The sequence below is a fragment of the Rhinoderma darwinii genome, chromosome 12 (genome assembly GCF_050947455.1).
Source record: "Rhinoderma darwinii isolate aRhiDar2 chromosome 12, aRhiDar2.hap1, whole genome shotgun sequence".
Lineage (NCBI taxonomy): Eukaryota > Metazoa > Chordata > Amphibia > Anura > Rhinodermatidae > Rhinoderma > Rhinoderma darwinii.
This window is the reverse complement of record NC_134698.1, coordinates 77,588,448-77,612,224: the sequence shown is the minus strand read 5'-3', so window position 1 is coordinate 77,612,224 and position 23,777 is coordinate 77,588,448. Positions and strand designations below refer to the sequence as shown.

Below are 23,777 nucleotides of genomic sequence, written 5' to 3'. Positions count from 1 at the left end.
GATAGTGAACGATACAGTTTCTATGTATAGAGGATACATAGAAGATGTAGTGTAAAAACGTAAACATTTTGTTAATAAAAGTCAATTAAAAAAAAACCCCAAAAAAACACGTATGTAAGCACCTAAAACACAGAAATAAAGGCTACAAAAAGGTGTATGTAGCCTTTAATTTCCCCTGTGTTGGCGCTGCAGAGAAAGGTTTTCCCAGCAGATTACAGAAAATGGCTCGGAGGATACTTTTTTGATCACCTAATTGTCAAGGGACCCTTTTAAACGGGTATTGTCCGAAGCGGAGACCCCCTTTAAGGGCTACTTCCTCTATGAGCGGAGAGCCACTACAAAGAGTAGAAAGGTCACAATGCAATACTACACTTCCACTGCACTAGGAATGAGTGGCTGCACGCACGCACGCAGCTCCCCTGCCCCCAGTTGATTGCTGGCTTGGGGCGGGGGGGGGGGGGGAGCTAAACGGCTATTGCAGAGTGAACCTCAATGACAGATTCCCTTTAAATGGTTATTTTCTCTCTACAAGTGTCTACCACCAAAGTACGTGTAATGAGTGGAGACTTACCACTGGATCTGCAGGGTGGAATACATTAAACAAACGATTACAAATAGATCTAGGTAAAATATGTTCTTGAGTTCCGCGATTTCCAGGACGAATTCCACGCAGTGCCAGGAATACTGCTAGGGGCGAACCCATGCAGAAAAAATTCTCGACCTGAAGGTAAATAATAAGTCATATTAGAATACAAATGTGTACAAACCGTATTACAAAAATACGAACAAAAAATAATAAACGACACTTACGCTACTTTAGGTCAGAATCATTAACCCTTGATGTTTGGTTATCTACGTAAACTGTGCCTTGTTTGTATTGGAGCTAGTTTTGCTTTTAAATAACAATAATATAGTATTAACTAATATATAATAATTTTGAATGGATACGTACTTGCATGTTATAAAGCAAAGAACACACTAAAATCCTCTATAAACCACTTTTTCGAATAAATGTTATCAGCTGTACCAATCAAAGAGGCCAAAAAAGTTACATAGTTTTAATATGGTCATTAACATGAATCTCAATCAGAATGCAGCAGACCATTTAAATGGAGTCGTCTCCTTCTAACACCATATCGATTTTGGGTCCAAAATTCTAAGCAGATTAATTTATTAAAATATTCTAGCCACGACCCTTCCTCAAATGAAAGGGAGCAGCAGCAATTTAGTAAACGCTGCAGAATTTCCGCAACAGAATTGTGTGTGGAAATTACGCAGCATTTACAGTAGCAGCAAAGTTAGACTTAGACAATCTCCCATGCTGCGAAAAAAAAAACAACGCAGAAAAGTTGTGAGGAATGTGTTCTGCGGTGCGACTTTCAAATCCGCAGCATGTCAATTTATGGTGTGGGTTCTCAGCGGAGATGCTGCGTGTTTGGTCCATAGACTTCAATGAGGAGCATAAATTTTGCAATAGATTAGTTTTGTTGCGGTTTTTACAGTGTTTTCGCAGCAGACACGCAGTAAAAACCACTGTAAATCCGTAGGTGCACATATACATTGTGCTGGGGGCGCTGTGGCCGGCATTGCGCTGGGGGAGCTGTGGCCGGCATTGCGCTGGGGGCGCTGTGGCCGGCATTGCGCTGGGGGCGCTGTGGCCGGCATTGCGCTGGGGGCGCTGTGGCCGGCATTGCGCTGGGGGCGCTGTGGCCGGCATTGCGCTGGGGGCGCTGTGGCCGGCATTGCGCTGGGGGAGCTGTGGCCGGCATTGCGCTGGGGGAGCTGTGGCCGGCATTGCGCTGGGGGAGCTGTGGCCGGCATTGCGCTGGGGGAGCTGTGGCCGGCATTGCGCTGGGGGAGCTGTGGCCGCCATTGCGCTGGGGGAGCTGTGGCCGCCATTGCGCTGGGGGCGCTGTGGCCGGCATTGCGCTGGGGCGCAAGAAATGTTTACTGTCTGACCAGAACTGTAGTAATCTTACAATAAACCCCCTTCCCCAGCAATGTACTTGCCTTAAATTTTAAAACCGGGGCATTAGACATAGAATTTTTAAGTCCATGTAATCTGTCTTCCAGTTCTTTTAACCTGTAAAGAAAAAAACATTAACATTTTTACTTTTCCTACATTTGGAATTGGACACCGCAGTCAGTGATGCCAGCCTGAATTCCACAATGCTGATTATGTCGCTTCTCACCCACTGACACAGAATCTGCTGACCCGGACAAAACTTTCTAGCAGGCATCAGCTTTGGAAACGCGGCCTCAGAAGTTTAAAGTGAAACACCCCTGAAAACTTTTCATTGCCAAGGACGTATATAACATCATGGCTTCAAACGGTGGCTGCAACTAGAACAGGGTTAGAGCTTAGAATCATATTAAATCCCAGAAGCTTCGCTTTCAAATGATACCAGACTCAATGCTCTGGGTTAACGGACCGGTTATTCATACCGATGATCTATCCACAGGAGAGGTCATGAGTTTATGATCGGTGGGGGTCAGACACTCGGACTGATCAGCTGCCTCCGGACACTGGATGGCCATGCCGGAAGCAGATGGCTCCGGTAACAGTAAAGCGGCCGAGCTGCAGTATTCAAATGTATAGGAGCAGAGTTGCAGTTCTGCAGCATGGCCACTATGCAGTATGGCGCCATCTGCTTCCAGCACTGAACGCTGCATAACATCCTGTGCCCGGAACAGCGGATCGTGCCGGGTCCTGGTGTTGGGACACCCATCGATCATACACTGATTACCTATCCTGTGGAAAACCCGATCCTTAACTGGACAACCCCTTTAATATTCGTAGCACAGAACTCATTGGAAGTCAAGCAGCAGGATAAAAAGTATTCCTTCCAGGGGTTCTCTGTCTCTGTAAGGCCCTGGTCCCAAGATGAATTTTACATTATGACATCAGTTACTTTTTAAAGGGTTTTTCCTCACCCTCCTGGTATCCAATCCTCCCCTCTGACATTCCTTTTGGCCAACGGGCTACATATCAACAAGCGTACATTACTTACTGTAGGCATGACAACCTCTTAGTAATTCTGAATATTAATTATTAATACATACATACATACCGTTGTTTGGTCAGGAAAAGCTCTCGAAGGAGATGCTGTTCTTCGTAATTAATCCACTGGTCCTCGGGCTCTTCATCCTGGTCCATCTGTTCATGGACATGGACTGGATTCCACCCGGTCATGATATCGTATGTAATCACACATCCCAGTGAATGGGACACAATAGACACTTTGCCACCTCGGTCTTCAAACTCCGGATTCCGGGAGCAAAACAAGTTGTATAAACGGTTCAGCTCCTGCTGTAATCCTTTCACTAACTTTTAAATAAAAAAAAAAGTTTTTTTAATATTACTAATTAAAGCTGCAAAAGTCCAATTCATAAAGAAAGACATAGGATTGTGTATTCGGAAGTTGCATGCAACTGACCATAAATATCTGTATCTACATAACTGCAGAGCAACAAGCCGGGAGAAGAAGTTTCCCACTTTTGCAGTCGGCAGAATACAGACCGCTATTTATGGCAGCCTGTATAATGCCTACGGCCTAACAAAAAGATAAACCAGAATCGCTGCAAGTTATTTATAGTGTAATCATTAGAAACACTTCCTAAATAATTGCATTGATACACTGGCGGCAGATGGAAGAGTGGATTGACACATGACTGCAGGACCAGACTACACAGAGTGTTTGCAGTCTGTAACCACGGAGACAGGTTTGCATAAGAGATGTACACACGAAACGGTAGCATGTTATGAATCAAGGCTATTTGCAAAGTTGCCTCATTTCTTATTTTAGATGCAATGGGATTAATAAAACCAAAAATAAACTGGCCATACATTTGTGTAAATGATGCGGTTAACGGAGTCTGCGGATTATCTAATATGTATGGGTACAACGTAACTATCCCGTGATGTCTCCAGTCAAGCAAGGGGTCAGATGGGTTGGAATTTAACATCTCCGATCCGTTGTTTGCCCAGGAGATAAGCTGCACCATGGGTGTTTTGCAGCCTCCTATCTCTCCCCCTATTGAAACATGTCGGTTTAGCTGATCTGAACAGTCGAGAAAGATGGAAAATAGCCTGGAGCTGTCGGGCTGACCGCTTTATTAGGAACATCAGCCAACAAAATGGGTGTGGGCGACAGATACAACAGCCTTACGAGATCTCTGTGACTCGGCGAGGCTTTTCCTAGCAATTCTGGCACACGATGCTGAAAGCTGAATTATTGATGGGTTACAAGGCTGAGCAGGTGATACTGATCCTCTTTAATAAGAAATTGCATTGTTTTTGTCTAACTAGCAGAACAAGAGCAAACATCATTGACATCGGCTTTCCAGTCCACTTATTATACTGGCCGTGTAACGAATGTCAGCACTGTTGTAGAAAATTAAAACTATGGAAAAATGATCCTAGTCAGCACCTGCTTCGTGCCAGTGACATTACAGCTGGGGGCAGGTATTACTGGCCTGTGTTAGGGAATTGGTCTTATTTTATACTTGTCCTGTCAAAGTAGAGGATTTGTTTCCATCCATTTACTCTTTGTATAATCGAGACAAAACCCAAAAAACGTATCTTAGAAATGGTAACACAGGATGGAGTTACTAAATTAGGCCTAATGTCATGGAATCCATATGAGTTGTGCCCACATAGTGAAGTTTCGATGCATCCAACCCCAAATTAATCCAAAAAATAAATGAAAAAAATAAATGAACGAACGAACGAACGAACGAACGAACGAACGCAGAAACTGCAATATAACCGCACTGTGTGAACACAGCCTAAACCTAACAGATCATGAACCGGGAAGGTAGATTAACGGGATTTCCGGGCATTATTGATGGCCTATGATAGGTTATCAATATCAGATCAGTAGGGGTCCGACTCCTGACACGCCACCAATCAGCTGACTGAAGGGGCCGCGATGTTTATCAGCGCCGTACCGTTCCGTAGCAGATGTGCAGTGTAGCCCCTATACAGCTGATCGGCGGGGTGCCGGGTCGGACCCCCACCGATCTGACATTAATGACTTACCCTAAGGATAGGCCATTAAATATAAAATGCCCTTTAAAAAGATCGCACAACATAAAAAGGAAAACTTTAAGATTTGGTTGATCTCTGAAAGTTTTACTTAAGGGGGTTATGCAATTTAGAAAACCCATATTCACAAACACGATTAGGGAATTTTAAGTTAATAGTGGGGGGTCTCCCATTCAGGCAGAGTGTAGAGCAGCTACAAAAAAAGTATCTCTCTTTAGAGAGCATGTCCATTCATTACATGAGCAGCCTATTGATTTCAATAGCAATAGTGTCATACTTAAATTGCCCTGTGGTGGCGCTGCAAGGGAACTCAACTTTTCCTGCGGAGTTCCCCGACAGGGTACAGCTGATCAAAGGGGACACACTACGATCAGCTTATAGTCTGGGTACGATTCTAAGAAAAAAAAAAAGAAGCGGCCATACGTCTTTAAATCAGGGTTTGTGATGGTAGGAGCTTGCGAATAAATAGCCGTCCTCGACATCTGTCTAAAAAAAAAATTGCGAACATTCTTGAACTTCCAGTAACACTTTTGGGACGGGAGACTCCGGCAAATTCCATCCAATTATCAAAACGCATGCGAAGGACAATCATCTACATCCTGATATTCACTGCCAATAACAAAACCAGTGAGACAAAGACTAAAATCTTACTACGAGCTCAGTGTGCATGTACCGTGCCATGGAAGGAAGAAAGTCACGATGTCAATGCTATGGAAACCATGTAGACGACAGCGGTTACATGAATCTAGAAGGAACCACCGAACTGATCAACTCAATAAACCAGCTCAGGTGTTCTATAAAGTCTCTATAAGTCGCCGAGTGTTTGAAGCCTTCTCCATAGTGATAGAAAACACAGGCCGGGTCGTGCACATGCTTTCCATTCAGAATTTGGCCCGACCACGTATCACTTACCTCATCTCTGTAGAGGGGGCTGGTATAGTACATAATGTCCATTGCGCTGCTGTTCAGCATGTCCCGAATCCCACGCACCTTATCTGGAGTAATGGAATCTACCGTATCTACACAAAGGAAATATTCAATGTTGAAATAGTCTATACGCTGTGATATACCAGATTTTTTTATTTTTTACAAAGAACTAGTCTCTCGGCATGCTAATTACATACACTTACACCGATGACTATTTATAGATGCGCTCTATATACATTTATTTATCATGCTGTATACTTATTTGTATAGTCAGATTTTGTGATCTTTAAGAAGTACATTATTGTGCATTTAAATGAGATCATTGCCGCATCGTGCCACATTGGTTTGGTCCAACTATAGGCCCGAAAGTCGATTGGGACCGGTTGTAATTACTGTCCCTGTAACCAATGCAAACAATATCCTTGCCTTTTATAAGAAGAAAAGGTGGAATCGCGTAGTAAAAACTACTGTGGGCGAAAAGGAGAAGTCCACTACAGAAACTGGTCAAATCCATTTCATTGGCACTAGAAAAATTGAAGTCTGACTTGTTGCAAAAGGGAAGGACTCCATTTTTGCCTGCAATAGTCTATATAAATGAGGCCCAACGAGGGATACAAGATTAACGGAGCATTGAAGATTATAGATGTATTGTTCTTCTCTTCTGCTTGCTCTGGGGTTGCCATGGTAGCATTAAACATACTTGGCTAATATGTGCAAGGAGTGGAGGTCACATGACGGAATGTCATGCACAGAGGAGTGGTTAGTCTATTGATGCTACTATGGCGACCCCAGAGCAAGCAGTAATGTAAGCAATATTTAGATTACGGCAGCAGTTAGGATTTTTTTTTAAATTTCTTTTATTAGGACAACTTGAGGTTACCTCCGTCCAGAGCGAGCTTGGAACGCCATTCCACAGGAAGGAACTCAACATGCTCTGAAGTCTGATTGATAAAGTGCTTCTCTTCAATCTTTCTTGCAGTCTCTCTCATCCTGTAACGATATGCAAATAAGTATCAGCTTAAGGGCTTATTCAGACGAACGTATATATATCAATACCTATACCAATCCAGGCCAAAAACCCATATAATGATCTACGTATATCAATACAATACATATAAACATATATGAAGATACTACCATGTAAATACTAAAATAACATAATAGCACACCATTTGTACCATACAAAAGATTTTTATTATTCTCCAAAAAGATAAAACACAATGACCACCAAGACCTAAAATTATAAACAAATGAAAACGACACAATTATAGGTATTGTACGAACGTGTATATAGTCCGTGTGACGGCCGTTTTTTGTTTTTTTTAATGGAGCGGTTCACACGGTCGTTATAACAAACCGTGCGAAGGGCCCGTGAAAAAATAAGACATGTACTATTTTTGACAGTTGCCGATTCGAGAATTGGTTGTGTGATTCTCTGGCCGTTAGAATTAATGGAATTGATTTGTCCTGTTTGGAGGAGATTCCCCTTTGTCAAATAAATGAGAATAGGCAATTCGACGCTCCCATTGTATTCTATGAACTACTCTACTCATGCAGAGGTCAATTTGATAAATCAGAAAATATTTGCTCATCTATATTCATGGCTATGGAGATTGGGCAGGAAGGTCAGGTTTACCATCTAAAATAACTAGAAGGGGCGGGGGGGGTGACGACGGCGACTTACATGGCTGTATTTTTGATAATTCTTCCTTGATCCATCTTCTGTCCAATACCATGGACAACAAAAACAATGTGACTTGTGTCGACAGGCTTGTCCTCGTACGTTGCTTCTTCAACATAACCTCTATGAAGCCTGGTCCCGCTGCTTGAAGCTGCAAATATATTAGCCACGTAATAAAATAAAACATCAATTCTACTAGGACATGTACCAGTTTCATTAGATCATCAGCTTCTGTTATGATAAACATAGGTCTGATATTACGGAGATTGTTGCATTATTAAATTGTAGCAAAATTACAGGTCAGCTCATTGTTCTGTCCTAATGTTTACTATATAGTGGATACCAAATTGCGAAAGCCTCAAACCAATGTACGCCTTTAATGCCTGATGACAATATAAGAAAGTAGTGTACGTCGTTTAACGTGAGTGAGAGATACCAATGCTTAACCCCTTATTAAGGACTGAGCCAATTTTGGCCTCAAGGCAGATCTGTCAGCAGAATACGCTGCCCTAGGAGAGGTATGCCGCCTAAGGTACCTTACGTAACAGGCACTGACACTAGACAGCCTTGGGGGCCTTTGTTGGGGCCCAGGCAGAAGTTATAAAACAGTCAAGTTATGGAGATCGCAATGCCAGGCCTGACGGGATGATGAAAAACTGAGCCCCATCCCATTGTCAGCGACGCAATAAATACTGATCGCAGCGCTTAAATGTTGGGATCTGAGTTTTCCGCCCATTAGTGCAGCTGTCAATCAGCGCCACACTCATTCGTGTGATTGTGCAGGCACAGCCGTTGTGCCCGAGCGATCACTTTAAAGTACATGTACAAGAATGATAACATGCCGATGACATACATGCACATTCAAGTTGCGCTTAGGGGTTAAAAGGTGTATTCCCATCGGATAACGTGATGGCATCCGGCTAGGTTATGTCATAATATGATTGGAGGGGTCCAACCTCTTCTGCCCTCTACTTACCCATGAAAATACCAGTTCAAACTGACTGGGACCACCTTCTTGTTAAAACACAGATGCTGGTTGAGTGCGGCTAGTGGCCCAGGCAAGCTCACCTTTTGAGAACCCCAACTTTTGGGTAACACTCCTTGCTATTTTAGAAGTCGTTGCATCGCTGTAGAGATAGACTTCATCCACACTGTGCCAATCGACATGGCTGCGGCTTAACTTCAAACTGTGGACGGCTGCGAGTTGCAATAAAAACAATTAGAAAGCAAACAAGGTCAATTAATGCCATACAAAACTATGTGAATATGTTCCCTTCAGCTCAAAAATATGAAATGTCAACCTGCAATGTGCAACTACTATATATCCTTACAGAACACTTGTGTTCATCATTTGTCAATGTTTTGCGGAACACGGCAGCGAGACCGGTCACTTTTACAGAAGAAAATAGCAAACTGATTTCAGTCTGCTTAAGGCCAGGATCACACACGTAGTTTTGATGCAGTTTTTGGAGCCAAACACAGGAGTGGACACAAAAGAAATAAGATGCATCAGTCTTTTGTTCACACTTTTCCTTCCTTTTTGGATTTACTTCTAAAAAAACAAAAACAAAAACAAAAATAGAAACGGATGCAAAAACTGCATCAAAACGGTGTGTGTGATCCTGGCCTAAAGATGCCAGACATTACATCTAAACCACAATAAAGTTCTAGGCAAGAGCGATCAAATGCTTTTCTCAATCTACACCAAGATTTTTTGAGGTAGGAATGGGCGTAGGGGTTCCCTATGGTAATAAGATTGGAATCACCGGTCTAAGTTTTGGTAAGTGACTTCTTGTACCGTCTCATTTGAAACTTATAGCTCAATAGCCAAGGATCCAAATGGTGTCTACCTTGGATCTTAAAGGGATTTTCACCAAAAACGAATGATCGTTCGCACCCACTCCGATCACTAGAACAGGGGGTCCCGAGTCCCCAGTTTCTCCTCACCGCATGACCACAGTGCGGAGGAGTTTGAATGGTGCGGCGGTGGAGCACGCGTGGTGCTTTAAAGTCTTTGAGACTGACACAGACATCCAAGTACAGCGCTATGTCTGGGTGAGTCCTATAGACATTGAATGGAGCGGGAGGACGCATGCTCCACCGCCGCTCCATTCAAGCTAATAGGGGACTCTGGACCCTGTTCTAGTGATCGGTGGGGGTCCCAGTACTGTAAATAAGTGATAAGAGCCATTTGTGGTAAAACTGAACAATATACAAGTACCTACTATATCTCATGAGTGTATCCTGTAGCTCAGTGCTCTGCAACCTGCGGTAGTCCAGCGGCCGTGTAACTACAACTCCTAGCATTTCCCATTAATAAAGACTCAACATGAACTACATTAAAAAAAATCTCTGAAGATCCAGTCAAAATTACTCTTCGTCATTTGCAGACGGATAACAAGTTGACGCAACTTAAAACGAAGGGCTGTTTCTAAATGACTAATGTGCTCTCAGACATACCACAGAAAACAGAACAAAGACTAAAGGGACAGAGGTTTATGCAAAGCTTTGGCTAAGTGGGTGACTGCAATTACATTTAGAGTCTATTGAGCAGAAAGCGGTTATTATTCATTAAAAAAAAAAAGAAGAGGAAAAAGGTGATCAAACCAGAGCCAAAAATAGAGAGAGAACATGATGTGATACAGCGAGAATAGCTGGGCTAAATGAAAAATACATGACAAATATCTGATTAATAGAAAGAAGTCACTAGGTCCTAATTATGAATGGAAGTGGAATTCCCATCAGATGTTACGGCATTTCGCTAGGTCCAACGTCCGAGACGCCTGCCATTCGGAGAACGACAAAGGTCCCTTTGGCTTTGCTCCTGCACATCGGCACTCCCGGCCTTTGGAAGCAATTGGGGCGGTGTTGCAATTCACCGCAGAGCAGGTGGCTAGAAAAAAGTTGTGAAGTCATTTTTTTTTAAATCTGTTGTGGGGGTCCCCCGAAGTCACACTCACTTCACATCTGCGTTAGGAGCCTAGTTTTGGTGAAAAATGACGGTAGACAGAGTATTTGTGCTGGTAAGATGACGGACACCCTCACGGAAACCTAACGGAACCCATTCAAGTCCATGCGTTTCGTTGGGCGTGATGCAATGCGTTGGGCGTTCTGGTCTGTGATGGCTCGGCACTTTACATTTTTCATTCTTCTGTTCGTATGACGGAACAGTAGAATGGAAGAACTTAGCGCAGAAGTGAACAGAGTCTAAGAGATCGCAATATGCCATGGGAAACCCCTTTCAAGTAAAAAAGACAGAGCTTTGGCTTGAAGTTTAAAAGCCTTGTTCACATTTGCATCGGCTCAGTTCTCGGACTGAGATTACCGGAAACAATAGCGCAGCATGCTGGTAAAACCACGGACACCCCAATAGAACCTATTAAAGTCAATAGCTGCCGTCGACTGGCTGTGGTGTCCGTGGCGCGACTGAACCGTTTCTTCCGGTTTTCCCTTGTTCTCTGACGGAGCAGAACAACGGAAAGACCCGATGCAGGTGTGAACATAACCTAACAAACACCACCTTAGTTATACTTAGTCCGTGCCAATGTTGAGAATCCCGCCACTTTCTTGCCTTTCTGAAACCCTACCCTAGCGGTCAGCTATCGGTGTATGCTGACCCAGAGCACCCCATGATATTACAGCCCTGGTCTCATCCTTGTAAAAACCACCTGCAGATTATCCTAGAAAACCACATGGATCATGTTACCGTTTGTTCAAGGCAAAAAAAAAAAAAAAAAAGAATAAAAAGACAATGAGAGAAGACCACCGTAACCGCTGAATCGGCACAAAGCGAGAGCGGATATCTCCACTACTCTAGTGAGAGCGTCTAAAGCCAGAGAGTCTTCTACCAGGCGTAGCTCAGTTACTGTACCTTCATAACGCTTTCTTTTAGCACATGGGGCGCCTGTGCTCTCGTTATATCCTCTCCAATTGAACAGGAAAGGGAGGGAGAAGGGAGCAAGGTGGTAGATAACTAGCAAAGTGAAGACAGGTAACTTTACTTTGGCTTTCAACTTAAAACTTCTCAGAATCACATCAAGCAAAATAATCATCAAGCAGATAATAAGAGAGCAAAGCAAAATAATCATCAAGCAGCGTGCACGTCCAATTTACATAACATTTGTTCGGTTTTACCTCCTCTTGTCATGCAAAGCCTGTACGAAATACTACTCTACCGAATGCCGGTCACACACCGGTCAATTTGACCCTCATCTCCATCATTGAGGCACTGCCTGCAAGATAACAGTTCCCTTTGGTATTGTTGCAGACGTACTTTCTTGTGCGATTATTGATCACCCGCTGCGGTTGTAGCGTCTGATCAATAACGACGAATCAAAATTCACAGCAGCTTCTCTATCTGTTACAATAGACGGAATAAATATCCATCAGTGAAAACAGATTGTACCGAGAGCAGCCCTACTACCGAAGAAGAAAAAGGTTGGGTTCACACACTAGAAGGCCCCATGCACACGGCCGTGCCCGCCCATATTTTCGGGCCGTGCTCCCATACAAAGCACGGCCCGTAAAACACGAAAAAAAACGGACTAGCTCCATAAATCCCGGCAGAGATCCACGGCACGCACACCCATTTGTAGTTATACGGAAAGGTGTCCGCAGCCAATAGAACTGAATGGGTACATAGTAGCGGACCGTATTACGGGCCGAAATTAGGGACAATTTTTACGGTCGTGCGCATGGGGCCTAATAGTCCAGTTGCTGCAATGCCATTATTTCAGCCAAATCCAGGAGCGAATCCGGGGAAGAGCATTAAATGCCTAAAGCACCATGCACATGACCGTATTTTCATCTATCCGTAAATACGGATCCGTAACTCATCCGTATATACAAAACGGAATCCGCAAATACGGTCCATAGTGCACCCGTATATATGGATCCGTAAAAAAAGAGGGAGGCTGCAAACGCTGTCACCAGCATGTTGCATAGCAACGCTTCCGTAAATACGGACGGTTTACTGATGCACATCCGTAGCCGTCCGTATTTATGGAAGGGCCCATAGGCTTCTATGGGAGAGTCCGTGCCGTAATTACTGACAAGAATAGGACAGGTTCTATAATTTTTTCAGCACGGACACCCATTAGTAAAAATACTGAAAAGGTGTCCATGGCCAATAGAAATGAATGGGTCCGTAATTACGGATGAAATATACGGTCGTGTGCACGGGGCCTAAGATCCACTCCTGGCTCTGGCCTAAAAGCTAGTCAAGTTGGCGGTGGAATATGTACAAAAAAATAGTTTGTTGAACACTTTCAGCTGAGATAACCACTTAGCTTAAATGAGTATTTTAGCTGTTAGGCCTTATTCATACGGACGTTGAATACGTCGGCGTGACGGCCATAAGAACAACGGACGTCACACTGACCTATGCAATTTAATGGGGCCATTCAGACATGGTGTTTTTCACACAGCGTGTCTCCGACTCACTGAATGTCCTATTCTTGTGCGTTTTTTGCGGATCACGCAGCCATTGAAATAAAAGGGTGCGGAACAAAGATGGCCAACGGAACTGCAAAACGGAAACGCTCCTGTGAATCTAGTCTTGGGCTGGATTCACACAGCTGTGTTTGATTAGTGTGATACGGACTGTATATCGGCCGCATTTCCCAAACCGAACAGTTCAGGGAGCTGGAGTTCCTAGCATCATAGTTATGTACGACTCGGAGTCCTTGCCTCCCCGCAGAAATACTGTCCCGTACTGTAATCACGTCTTCAGTATGGGACAACGACTCACCGCATCATGATGGACTAAGGAGCTAGGAACTCCGGCTCCCTGAAATGTGTTTGGTCTGGGAAATGCAACCGACATGCTGTTAGTATCAAGCACCCAACACGGCGTGTGAATGCAGCCTTAAAGGGTTTTTCCAGGGGTAAAAAACAAAAAAAACATGTGTCATTCTGCCGAAAATGCTAAACATCTCAACTTCTCTATATACATGTCTGCGTGTCGTCCACGCAGGCGACACATCATGTGAGTGGGGCCGGCCAGTCACGGCCTGGAGTAGTGACGTCATTATGGTTGATAGGTCACTGCAGCAGCCTGTGATTGGCTTGCCCACTCATATTAAAGCCACCACGCCTGACCGGAAATGAATGCAGCAGGGGACCCAACCAGCGATAGCAAGAAAACGGTGAACAATTTTTAAAGGTAAGTATACAATGAAGTTTAATATTTTAGCATTTTGGTCTAAATGAAATATGGAACATTTATCCCCTCTCTCTGCGGTAGGTGATAAATGTTAGAATAGTAGGAGTTTGACCGGACCCCCAGCATGTTAGAAGCAGAGAGGAGCTGTATGTGAGCTCGCTCGGCTGTCACAGTATCCCCCCTACAGCTCGATCGCCACTTCATACAATGCTGACGATCAGTGAGGGTCCCGGTGTTCAGACCCCTTACTAATCTAACATTTATCACCGACCCTGTGTACCTCAATAAAACAAAAACCAATGACCTAAATAATTAATATGTATCTCATGCAGACTTTGCTTGGCAAGAGGATTTAGTCACCTTCACGTAGACAGAAGTTAGGCTTCGTTCACATCTGCGCTAGGGCTCCGTTCCGTCGGAACGGAGCCCTGACAGACACAAACGGAAACCGTAGGTTACCGTTTCCATCACCATTGATTTCAATGGTGACTGATCCGGTGGCGATGGTTTCCGTTAGTCTCAGTTGTGCAAGGGCTCCGTCGTTTTGACGGAATCAATAGCGTAGTCGACTATGGTTTCCATTGGCGTTTGTCAGGGCTCCGATCTGACGGAAAGGTCCGACGGAACAGAGCCTTAGCGCAGCTGTGAACGAAGCCTTAGTTTGCGAATATAAAACCAGAGATTTAGGAAGAATAGGACGAATTATCGAACTGCATCAACAAAGTATTCAAGAAATCAAAGGCAAGTATTAAAGACTTGATAATCAGGTCTGTGGAAATCTTCTTGGGCTCATTCAGACAAGAAGTATAGATGCCGTCAAAAAGCCATGTGACTGGACCACTGGGAATATGGCAGATGGCCTGATTCCCAACACTTTTGGCCTGCATCCAATAAGCAAAGGTGAACTCCAGTGATCTGATCCAACCATTGCACAGCCACACGTCTCAAAAGCAGAGGGGTTCATTTATCAAGATCAATGGCACCGTATACCAGTCATGTGAATGAGCCTTAAAAGTTAGAAACGGAGAGCAAACCCACACAACTTACAGCAGTGCTCTCCAACCTGTGGCAAAACTACAACTCCCAGCATGCCCTGTCAAAGCTGGAGCCGCAGGTTGGAGATCACGGATTTAGAGTAGATTAATAAAATGTAAGATTACTGTATAATTCAGAAAAAACTGGGCTGAAAAAACCCTCAACGGAGTGAAGAAAAAAAACTTCTATGCTATTCTTGTAAGTAGAGGATCTGTGCTTTATATCGCTAATCGTTGGACACTGGAGTTTGTTCCGGGTTTTCGGTGTCAAAATTTTGCCCCATATGAACACAGGCTAAGGCCTTATTCACACCAACGTATTGCACGTCCGTGTGCTATCCGTTTAAATAACAGACGGCACACTGACCAATGCAATTCAATAGGGCTCTTCACACATCCTTGTTTTTTCATGGAGTGTGTCCGTTGCGTGAAACTCACTGCTTTTTCTATGCTGGTCCATTTTTTGCGGATCAGACTGGCCCATTGAAGTCCATAGGGACGTGAATAAAATTGACACCACACGGACGACATCCGTGTGCTGCCCGTTTTTCATGCATCGGTTGCTACAGAAATACAGAGAAAGAAGTAAAACCAGCAAGTGAAACACGGACGAGAAAAAACGGATGCCACACGGACAGTCATATGCATGAAAAACGGCCCATTTTTTGTGGATGCAAAACGGACACGCGCATGTGAATAAGGCCTAAGAGATGCACTGGTCAGACTTCTTCATTATCGCTAGTATATATCTATATCGGATGGATTAAGAATACACAATAGTATCCAGATTACATAGAATAGGATTACCTAAAAAAAAAACGAAAAAACATTTCAGCCCAGTTGTTTTTGGAAATTGAAGAGGACCTGTAAAGCTCTCATGACATTTGTTTCTCTAAATACCTGTGTTCCCCATTAACGAACAATTCTAAGGCACTCCATTCCAGTTATTCCTCATGGAAATGTATGAATAAATTGGCAAGTGGGTGTTACCATTCCCCTAGGCAATGTAGCGTGTCCCTACACAGGCTCATACCGTCCAATCAGTGCTGACAATGTTCGACTGTGTAGAGACTAGGGTGGCACGATGCATCGAAATATCAATACTATTTAGATGCCGTGAACCCTGAAACGGTTCGATACCATTAATTCATGTATTTCGATACGGATCTGAGTGGCCGCGCAGCTTAGTATTGTAAGACATGGATGTAGTGGGAGTGGGCCTGCGGGAGTGTAATACATGTTTGGGTGCGCGGTCAGCATGAGGTGATGCGGCCTGCGCTGCACTAATGAGCGCCGTCACTGAAGACAGAGTACATGGCGGGCGCACCGCAAAACACCCCCATGTCCTCTGTCTTCAGTGCCTGCACCACTGCTCATTAGTGCGGCGTCGGTTACATCACCTCATGCCGACTGTGCACACACACGTTGTCAGGAACGGGGCAATGGATGTATTACACAGCCGCAGCCCCGCTCTAACATCGGATATCAGAGAAACCTCTGATCTCTGCCGCTATTCCCTTGAATGCTGCGATCAAAGCTGACCGCAGCATTCAAGGGAAAAATTAGAAAGGGGATCCCTGTGACGCGATTGAGGTCCATACCATATATGGGCAGACAGCCCAGGGTCCATTAAAGGACCCCAGGGCTGTCTGACCATATTTCCTGTTGTTAGGACATACCGAAGTATGCCCTAACAACTGCCTGTGTACTATCAGTATATAGATGAATGCCAGTACAATCAAGTTTAAAAATAAGAGGAAAACAAAATATATATATTTTTTTACACTAAACATGAAAATATAAGTCACAATACATAAAATATACACATATTCGGTATCGTCGCGACCGTAACAAATTTATAGCATCATTTATGATGTTTACGCTGTTATACATTTTTTTTTTTTTTAAAACGGCTCTCATTAATACTAATTAACCCCATCATGTACCTCACACATTAACCCAATGTTGTCCATTATGACTGAGGAACATGATGGGGTTAATTACAATTAGTGTGAGGCACATGGAGGTTCAATATTCATAACACCTCGTGCCTCACATCAGAAAATTGAAAAACTTTTATTTTATCATTGTTGGCAAAGTATCGTTTTGGTATCGAGTATCGCAATACTACACGAAGTATCGGTATTGAAGTCCAAATTCTGGTATCGTGACAGCCCTAGTAGAGCCAAACCCTAGAGCCAAACCCTACTGACAAAATGAAAGGCAACGCCCAGTTGTGAATTTATTCATACATTTCCAGGAGGAATAACAGAGGAACGCCACAATGCAGAGTACAAAGAAAGAGTTGTAATATCTGAAGGAACAATTATTTACTAAAACAGGCATGTCAGGAGAGCGAACAGGTCATCTTTAAATAACAGAAAACCTCACCATCCTTGTGGTCCACGGGCTTTGCCACTTCCAGGTCAAAGTTGTCATGCATCTGATGACCCCTAAAGCAGGTGAGATGTTCCTGTTCAATCAAGTTGCTCTCATCTTCATCGAGAGGTTGCCACGTGCCATCGATGAACCACTGACCTCGCATCACAGGAATTTTATCGCTCTCTGGAAAATAAAAAATAAAAAAAAGTAATTCAGCTAGACATACAGCGCACATGATTTTATTATATGACCAGTAAAATTTCTGTAATCTGGCATCAATGAAGCAGACAATCAGATATTCTGGATTATTGAATGGCCATAAAGACGCTGTAAGAGTAACGAACATTCATGAAAACGAAACTCCAAAATAAAAACGTTAACACAAAATACGTTCCTTCTGTTCTTCCTGACATTCCCTTGTGAGAATCCACATTGCACAAGAGTTATAAAGAGGAAACCAGTGCCGGATTACCAGACTTTCTGGATTATCAAATGAAGGATTAATTTGTACGTCAAAGCCGCAGACTGAATCACAGAGAACACAGGAGCTTTATACAGCTGGTTGGACGGACTAGTGGTGGCTTTAGAAAAATCACACATCAGCGTTTGGTTTCTGTTGACGGGTTGCGTCAGGCCTTTCTGTCGGAGGAACCCATCAACGGAAAAGCAAAACGGAAAACACAGCTGCTTCCGTTGCAAATGGTTTACGTTTGTCTCCGTTCCGTAAGGCTTCCGATTTTTGGCGGAATCAATAACGCAGTCGACAGTGCAATTGATTCTGACAAAAAAAACAAAACGTAACCTTGCAGAACGGAGGCGAACGGAAACCATTTGCAACGAAAGCTATGATTTCCGTTGATGGGTTCCTCCGGCCGAAAAAAAGTCTGACAGAACCTATCAACGGAAACTAAACGCTCATGTGAACAGTCCCTTAAGACTTTGAAAGTTGGCCAAGTTCATAAAATCCTAAGTTAGTCAGAGAGTTGTGGTTAGGAGGGGAGATATTTTCCTTCCCAGTAACGTAACTACAGCACGAGTCAGACTATTTGGTTAGGGCTGATAACGTACATCATACACAGTCACACCTTCGAAGCCCAATATGACCCAAGCACAGGAAATTTAAGGCAGAATTTATACAGCATTTGCAGTGTTCATTTGACGTATGCGCCTGGAAATCCCCCGACGCATACTCCAAACGTACGCATAGGCCCTCGTTCTTCCGACTTTATTCGAAACAGCGTGCTTTCTGCCTGTTGGGGTGGTATAAGTCAGCATACGTTTTTTCAATAGTATGGAATAGTGCGGTCTGCTGTACTATGCCATACAGAGGCCTCCTGCAAAAACCATATACCGGGCCTATGGGTGATGGATGCCTATACCGTGGATGAATAGACCCTTTTACATAGATATCGCTCTGCTCACGCACTTGCCACAGGCGCCGATTTCAGTTACCGATCGGATGACCAAGGACAAGGACACTAAACAAATAAGAATGTGAAGTCATTTGAATGTCAAATCCTATAAATCACAAACAACGGCAGATCAATTTTAAGTGCGACCTCCGCTCTCATCCCCTCTAATGCACGCCGCCATGTAGCTTCCAATATAAAAGGACGCTCCACTATGGATTTACAGAACTAGATTTTATCAACAACTACATCTCATACTACACATTGCACTACTTATTTAGGGCCGTGCAAAAGTAACCACAACGCATAACCAAGTCTGTCACGTGGCCGATACCACCGGAGCCCGACGGACCGGTCCGTCTTGTTTGAACAGGAAGAATAGCACCACATGCAGCACTATTCTGTCCATCAAATCCGCCAGTATTGCTGACGGACCCTCTGAGGGGAGAGTAAACATAGCCTTACATATCTCAAATTGTGTGGTTCCAAATCGCACCGTAAAATGCTTACAAGAACACAGAGTATTTCAGGAGAAAAAGTAGGACGCAGAAAACTATCAACTGGCCATAGATGAAAACTGCCCAACGATGCAAGGATCAGGAGGTCAATGGTGCTAAAACCGAAATCCATGCACAGACTTGGGCCTCACGCAGTCGTAGAGTGGCTGCATTTTAGCGCGGTTATTATGGTTGCGAATCCCGGCCTGACGACGAGTCTTAAGACCCGAACAGCATCATAGATCCCTATAATGCGGCGAGTTTGGGTCTTAAAGGGGTTTTCCTGTCTTGGACAAATTACGGCATACCCACAGGATATGCCATAAAAGTCCAAAAGATGCGGGTCCCACCTCTCGGACCCGCACCCATCTCTAGAACTGGGCCCCCTAAACCCCGTACTAGCTTACTAGGCTCCCGCTGCCTCCCAGCCATATCCTGGTTAAGTGTTCGGAGAGTTACAGAAACAGTGTAGCACAGATAACTCGGCTGTTTCCGTAACTCCCGACCACCTAACCAGGATGTGGCTGGGAGACAGCAAAGCCGAGAAAGCTAGTACGGGGGTTTAGGGGTCCCCGTTCTAGAGATAGGTGCGGGCCCCAGAGGTGGTACCCGCATCTATCAGACTTTAATGGCATATCTGGTGGATATGCCATAATTGTCAAAGACGGGAAAACCCCTTAAAGACCTAGGGTCGGGCCGGTAGTTTGAGCTGTAATATGCACGTGAAAACAGGGCCACATTATGGCCGTCTGAATGAGGACTTAGTGTAGCATGTTCATATGAAAAGTCATAACATTACAGGAGTAAATGTTTTGTATGATGTGACCCTGTAGGCAGGACATGATCCTTTTCAGCAGCCGAGGAAAGCGAGAGAGGGGACGATGGATGATCTGTAGGGTTGAAATGACGGCAGACGATTAGCACATGAAACTATGGAGAGAACATTTGTTTTGCCATTAAATATAATCCTTTGTTAAGAGGATATTTACTGAAGGCACTTTCCACGTTAATGCCTGACATATGGCCCGGCGGGTGTAAAAGTGAATTCTAGGAGGACTGCGTAAATAACTGGAAATGAATGGCACGGAGTCCTATATATAAAGAATGACATTAGTTAAAGGATCTGAGGCTAAAGGGATTAAAGCTTATGGATAAAGCAGCTCAGGGAACGGCCGGAGCAGGGGAAGGACTAAACCTGATGATCTGCGGCTGCTGCTGTCTGCCATCCTCAGCCTGTGTGTCACCGTCTGATCACCACATCAAACCATCGTTCCTTCCGTTACAGGCGGCGGCAGAAACTTCCGTATACCTCTGTATGAAATGGGAGGCACAATGACGTATAGTTTATGGGTGCTCTACGACTTTACGGCTCGGAGGGCATGACGTATGCACACGCTTGGCGCAATTGTTGCGGATTTTCAATCCGGTATCTCAAAACTGCAATACAAAGCAAGTGAATAGGGGTGCACGCTCGATTAACATACGGATAGATCTTGTACTTCTGTATGATTCTTGCTACGTCATCCTGCTGAGCCTCAGAGGTCATTTTACATTGGAGTACAGTAGCACGAGAAGAAAAATAAAATTAAAAAAAAAGTCGTACTCCAACGCGCAGCTGGTGTTACGTAAATGCTGAACGTCCCAAGAGGTTAAATAGTAATTATGGAGACCGAGCGTCAGAGAAAGGGAAGGGGGGGCTAGTACGAATAGTTACAAGGTTTACTGTCGCAGATATGGGAATAAGGAACAATATAGTAAAGATGTTCTTCGCAGGAACTCTCCTGACTGTCCTGGATCTCCAGCAGCTGAAGATAAATGTCACCTCAGGGGGCGCTCTCCTATCAAGCATCAGTAAGCAGGTCAGGTGCACGGTGTGTAGTAAGGGCGGGTTCACACATAGCGGAATTTCACTTAAATTCCGCTGCGGACACTCCGCAGCGTTAATCCGCAGCGGAGCCGTTTCTCCATTGACTTTCACTTTAATTTAGCAGTGTTCGTTTACACGATGCGTACAATTCCGCTGCGGAGCATAGGCTGCGGAGCGGAATTTGGTGTCCGCAGCATGCTCTGTCTGTTGCGGAGCAGTGGCGGACTGGTTGCGGACTCATGGCGGAATTTCTCCATTGACTTCAATGGAGAGTCAAAATTCCGCAATGAAGTCCGCAGATATTATGTGTGCTGCGGAGCGTATTGTTTTTACTACCATGACATTTCTTCATTCTGGCTGGACCTATGTATTTCTAGGTCTACAGCCAGACTGAGGAAGTCAATGGGGCTCCCGTAATGACGGGAGCGTTGCTAGGAGACGTCAGTAAATAGTCACTGTCCAGGGTGCTGAAAGAGTTACGCGATCGGCAGTAACTGTTTCTGCACCCGGGACAGTGACTACCGATCTCAATATACATGTATCTGTAAAAAAAAATATAAGTTCATACTTACCGAGAACTCCCTGCGTCTGTCTCCAGTCCGGCCTCCCAGGATGACGTTTCAGTGTAAGTGACGGCTGCAGCCAATCACAGGCCAAGCACAGGCTGCAGCGGTCACATGGACTGGAGCGTCATCCAGGGAGGTCGGGCCGGATGCCGAAAGAGGGACGCGTCACCAAGACAACGGCCGGTAAGTATGAATTTCTTTGACTTTCACTAGGGAAAGTGCTGTCCCTTCTCTCTATCCTGCACTGAATAGGGAGAAGAGAAGCACTTTTCCTGCAGTCCGCAGCGGCCAGTCCGCATCAATTTTCTGCACATTTTGTGCAGATCCGCTGCAGAATCTGCAACGCAGATTCTGTGCGGCATTGATGCGGACAGTTGCGGAGGAATTCCGCCATGTGTGGTCATGCCCTAATAGGATCGAACGCAGATGCTGAATTGATAACGCTGGGGACATATACAGAAGTGGTGGTGTTACCCACAGCGACCGACCAGACCTTGCTATGTGTAGACCTATACTGTAAGGCCTTATTCACACGTACGTTAAATACGTCCGTGTGATGGCCGTTAAAACAACAGCCGTCACACGGAGGCATGTATTTCAATGGGGCCTTTCATATGGCCTTTGTTTCAACGGACCGTGTGAAGGGTCGGTTGAAAAATAGAACCGGTCTGATCTTCCATTCTCACAGATCCCATAGGCTCAAGTCTACGGGGATCCGTGAAACGGTACTAGCACGGGGGCACCTCGGACGTGAAAAAACATCAAGTTTTTCATGTCCGAGTTTCCCCACGCTCGTGTGAATCTAGCCTAAGGCTTTATTTAGATGAAAGATAGTAAACTTGGACGTGAAAAACTGCAGTTTTTCACGGCCGAGTCGCACCACGGCGGGACCCATTTTCACGGATCCCTCATAGGCTCGAGAGATCCGTGAAAACTGATGAAAATAGGACATGTCCTATTTTTCCACAGGCCCTTCACACAGTTCGTTACAACGGCCATGTAACCAGCCCCATTGAAATACACGCAGTCGTGTGTCGGCCGTAAAAAAAACGTCCATCACACGGATGAAATTTACGCTCGTCTAAATAAAGCCTAACAGTTGTGTCTGCACCGAGGGGACGTCCAGGACGCGCCATCTAATTTTCCGCTCTTGGAAGGTACGGATTCTCCTTGCGGAGATCCGGCTGGTAGGGAGTTTACAGATGTCTCTGGTTTGGCTAATATCAGGTCGCCTTGTCGTGTCAGGTGATCATAATGAGCGCTAAGCACCTCACATTTATAGGTATAGTAAATATAGCAGCGATGGGATTTAAATAAATCCATATATTTAATGTTTGCGTATATCTTAGGCTATGTTCACACCCGCTTCGTAATGTTCTGTTGCTCCGCTCCTTCACAAGGTAGTAATGTAACCAATCAAAACCGCCGGCAGCCATTGACTTTAATGGGTTCCGTAGACTTTCTGTCGGGGTGTCCGTGATTTTACCGGAAAGAATAGAACAGTATGCTGCGCTATTGTTTCCGGTAATCCCTGCCGGATCTGTGATGGAGGTCCTTAACGGTGCCTCCAACGCAGATGTGAATAGGGCTTTAGCGCCCGCAGGGTGCTGCTGTAATTTAGTGTTGGTTTGCTTTGTGGTCACAGCAGATCTGCACCTGCACCCTTCATTAGGAGGTGTTGACTAAAGGGGGTTTTACACTGAGCGATTATCGGGCAGTCAAGCGCTTTATAGAAAACAGGGCAGCGATCAGCAGATGAACGACCAAACGCTCCATCATCTGCTGGTCGTATCGTTTTTTAAAAAAAAGAGTAAAATATTATCATTGTCGGCAGCACATCTCCTTGACGCGCTGCCGACATGATAACGTATGGGGACGAGAAATCGGAGTAACGACGCTCGTCACCATCCATAGCTTCGTGTGACAGGAGCAAACGAGCTCCGACCAATGTCGTCTCGTTGATCGGCGCTCGCCAATTATTGGCCAGTGTAATAGGGCCTTAAGGCTTCGTTCACATCTGCGTCACAAACACGGTCATAAATGTCAGACAAAATGGCACAACATGCTGCACTATTCTGTCAAGTAAATGGACAGACACCACGGTGGAAACCCGACGGAACCCATTAAAGTTAACGGGTTCCGTCGGGCCTTGATGACGTCCGTCATGCAACGGATACGGCGCCGCCGGTATTTTCGTTGTTCTG

At 44.7% G+C, this 23,777-nt stretch overlaps 1 protein-coding gene across 4 annotated transcripts in view; it reads right to left on the bottom strand.

Moving 5' to 3' along the window:
- Positions 1-23,777, bottom strand: part of DDHD1 (DDHD domain containing 1) — a 32,478-nt gene that overhangs the window by 5,776 nt on the left and 2,925 nt on the right. For 2 of the 4 annotated variants that reach the window (XM_075844170.1, XM_075844171.1), the window contains exons 2-10: positions 17,244-17,417; positions 11,527-11,628; positions 8,724-8,852; positions 7,659-7,806; positions 6,855-6,964; positions 5,960-6,066; positions 3,072-3,328; positions 2,011-2,083; positions 572-721 (exon numbers count right to left, since the gene is read on the bottom strand). In XM_075844170.1, the coding sequence (XP_075700285.1) occupies positions 572-721; positions 2,011-2,083; positions 3,072-3,328; positions 5,960-6,066; positions 6,855-6,964; positions 7,659-7,806; positions 8,724-8,852; positions 11,527-11,628; positions 17,244-17,417 (1,250 nt within the window). The remainder of the gene's footprint in view (positions 1-571; positions 722-2,010; positions 2,084-3,071; positions 3,329-5,959; positions 6,067-6,854; positions 6,965-7,658; positions 7,807-8,723; positions 8,853-11,526; positions 11,629-17,243; positions 17,418-23,777) is intronic. The other 2 variants (XM_075844173.1, XM_075844172.1) reach the window with 1 other exon arrangement.